Source organism: Gekko japonicus, unplaced genomic scaffold (assembly GCF_001447785.1).
Source record: "Gekko japonicus isolate JY-2015 unplaced genomic scaffold, Gekko_japonicus_V1.1 scaffold1475, whole genome shotgun sequence".
Lineage (NCBI taxonomy): Eukaryota > Metazoa > Chordata > Lepidosauria > Squamata > Gekkonidae > Gekko > Gekko japonicus.
Window position 1 is genome coordinate 151,395 of NW_015166464.1, and position 2,984 is coordinate 154,378.

The 2,984-nt window shown below is 48.4% G+C and overlaps 1 protein-coding gene across 1 annotated transcript in view; it reads right to left on the minus strand.

Moving 5' to 3' along the window:
• Window positions 1-1,736: 1,736 nt before the first annotated feature.
• SSRP1 (structure specific recognition protein 1) overlaps window positions 1,737-2,984 on the minus strand; it is a 16,883-nt gene continuing 15,635 nt past the window's right edge. The window contains exon 17 of the mRNA XM_015412085.1: window positions 1,737-2,202. Coding sequence (XP_015267571.1) covers window positions 2,134-2,202 — 69 coding nt within the window. The 3' untranslated portion in view covers window positions 1,737-2,133. The remainder of the gene's footprint in view (window positions 2,203-2,984) is intronic.

Sequence of the window (2,984 nt, forward strand, 5' to 3'; positions counted from 1 at the left end):
TCTTATATTTTAATAAAGTATATAACATAAAAAATAAAGGTGTCAGTGAGTTCAGTTCTGGCTCATGCAAGAAATTTTCAAAATTCAAATATTGCTCAGGCTGTGTGATAAGCTGAGCTACCCTGTGGCAACACGAGGTGCTCGAGAGACACAAAAGCTACACAGTGTGCAGCCTTCAAAATCAAGATTGATAATGCCTTTTTCTAAACTTATGTTGCAATATGCATTAAGGGAACTGATTGTGATAGCATACTGGTCTTCCTTATAGGACTACTTCAAGAATTACTGGAACTATGTGGAACACTTTGAACACTTATTTTTTAAAAAACTATATACCTATTGTTTTCCCTGTGTGAATTATAATAGTCTGAAATATACAAATGCAAATTGAAGATTAAATTATTTGAACGGACTAATCAGGAAAGATTGTTGGATGAATACACCTACCGTATATAAAACAGGTAAGTATGAAGAGTTATTTCCAATCTTTCCATGAATACAAACAGCAAGTGTCATACCATCTTCATTACCACCTGTTAGTACACAATTAGTATAACTCGCAGTTCTAGCTATTCCACTTCCAAAAGTAAAAATAACTGCGAAAATGATAAAATGAAGCCTCATCAGCTGACGACGGATGGGGTAGAGGATGGGTGATGGATCTTGGTTTGGTATCCTCCGGCCTTTACACACAGGGGTGTGTGAAGTTAGTAGCACCCAATGGGGGCCCCTCTCCAGTCTCCCTTATTCCCAAGAATACAAGACAGGGAGGATCACCCTGATATGGATAGAGCAACCCATGCTCTGCTTGGGTTTTTCCAGTGTGGTCGGTCTGGCCCCTATTAGTGGACAAAATGCCGAGAGAGAGGTAGGCAGGACAGACCTTTGTCTTGCTCTTGTCCGGAAATCCCCATGAGGCGGGGTCACCATAAGTCAGCTGTGACTTGATGGGGAAGCAAAGCAATTGTGTCGTTCTCTGCCAAGGGGCGGGTGAATTCTGCGACCGGAGCCATGGCCCAACGAGACGTTTCAGCCCCTTCCATCTATAAAATGACTGACTCTCCAGACAGCCAACTGCAGAAATGTCCCTGTCAAAAGACAAGCTTTCAGCATTCAAGGCCTGCCCAAGTCAATACCATTCTCTCAAGCATCTACAGAGACATAACAGACCTGTTGGGGTGCTGTTCTGATGCTAGGAAAGAGGAAACCAGTTGCACACGTCTTTCCCCTTTGAGGAATGTTGCCATGGCTCGGCAAAGGCAAAGTACAGAAGAAGCTCCCCACACTTTCTAGGGTAGCAATGGCTGCTATGGGAAAGCTCAGGAACCAAGAGTCCCAGGTGTCCATGTTAGCCATGCTTAAAGCAGCCATGACTGCTGCCGGAGCCTCCTGCGCTGGCCCCACCAGACCTCGTCACTATTGACTGCTTGCCTGCATTAGCCGAGTCCCAGCAGTGCACAACAGCTCTTTCCACACAATTAGTGCCGCTGCTGCTAATGGGCGCTCGCACAGCGAAGAAGGTAGGGCTCCCATACAAGTACCCGGGGGGGGGGGGGGGGGAAACAACCCCCACCCCACCCACCCTTGCCCGGGAGGAGGGGAGGGAGCGAGAGAGAAGGGTCTTTCCCTGTGGCAGAAAAACCGGCTGCTCTCTCTTCCCTGTGCAGCTTGGTGCTGGAAGGCGCAGGCTCATGGGTGCAGCCAATATGTTGAATCACACAAGAATAAATCCCATCCAAAGTCATTTTATTTTTATTAAATCCGTTAGCCACAATAAAACAGAAATGCAAAGAGATTTTTTTTCTTAGAAAAAACAGACCCACAAAGTGAAACGGGCTCTGCCTAGAGTGCCCCCCAGCCGCCTCAAGGCCACCCACCGGAGGCAGCACGCCGAGGGCAGCAGAACCACCGTCTCTCCTCAGAGGGAGTCCCCCGTCCGGACGGCCATTTGCAGGAAGAGGGAACAGCCTGGGCAGGCCTGGGGAGCGTGGTCGGCACTTGCCCAGGATGCCAGTCCTCCCGTCTCCGTGCCTGGGCAAAAGCGCCCGGCCAGCCTCAGGGGGGCCACACGGCAATCACACCACCTACGAAAGGGAGGGGGGGGGGGGGGGGGGGGGGTGCACATCTCTTTTGCTAATCTGAGCCCGATGCAGACTCTGCTGAACTAGGTGGAGTGCTCGCGATCTCCTCCTCCTCAGAATCCTGGAGAGGGGCGGGGGGAGAAAAACACAGATTGTTAAGGAGCAGAAACACATTCAGGATTAACTACAAGCCTTAAAAGGGTCTACGCTAACTGAATCAACTCAGGAAATGGGAGCGAGGTACCACTGGGACCAGATGAATTAAATTCTGGGTCAGAAGCCAACAGGATGTTTAAGCGGCATTATGGGGGCAAGATCTGGGAAATATTGTCATGTTCCAACTGTTTTACTGCACTAGGACTCTGCCCGCTCACTAGGGACAGCAGCACAGCTGAAATCAACATGGTCCATCCATTGGCAAGGAGAGATTGTGAGTTGTGGGGGCTGTGGCTCAGTGGTAGAGCACCTGCTTGGCAAGCAGAAGGTCCCAAGTTCAACCTCTGAGATCTCCAGTTAAAAGGTCTGGGAGTAGGGTGATGTGAAAGACCTCCTCCACCTGAGACCCTGGAGAGCGGCTGTTAATCTGGGTAGACAAGACTGACTTTGATGGAGCCTAAGGGTCTGATTCAGTATAAGGCAGTTTGGGAAAGAAAACCTCAAGAAAGGTTTTTAGAAAATGGTACCAGAATAGAACATTTTCAAATGAAAAAGACAGACAAGAGATACTGGCCTTATCCTGAATTTTTAAAACACCAAGTTTCTAGCCTTCACAATTGAAGAGCATGGCAAGATCATAGATATATACAATAATATTCCCACAGGGACTTTGGGCAGGTCTTTCCAGTTGAAAGTGGAAGCGCCTTCTGCATATTACAGAATTTCTTCCACCACTCCCGGGTCCAT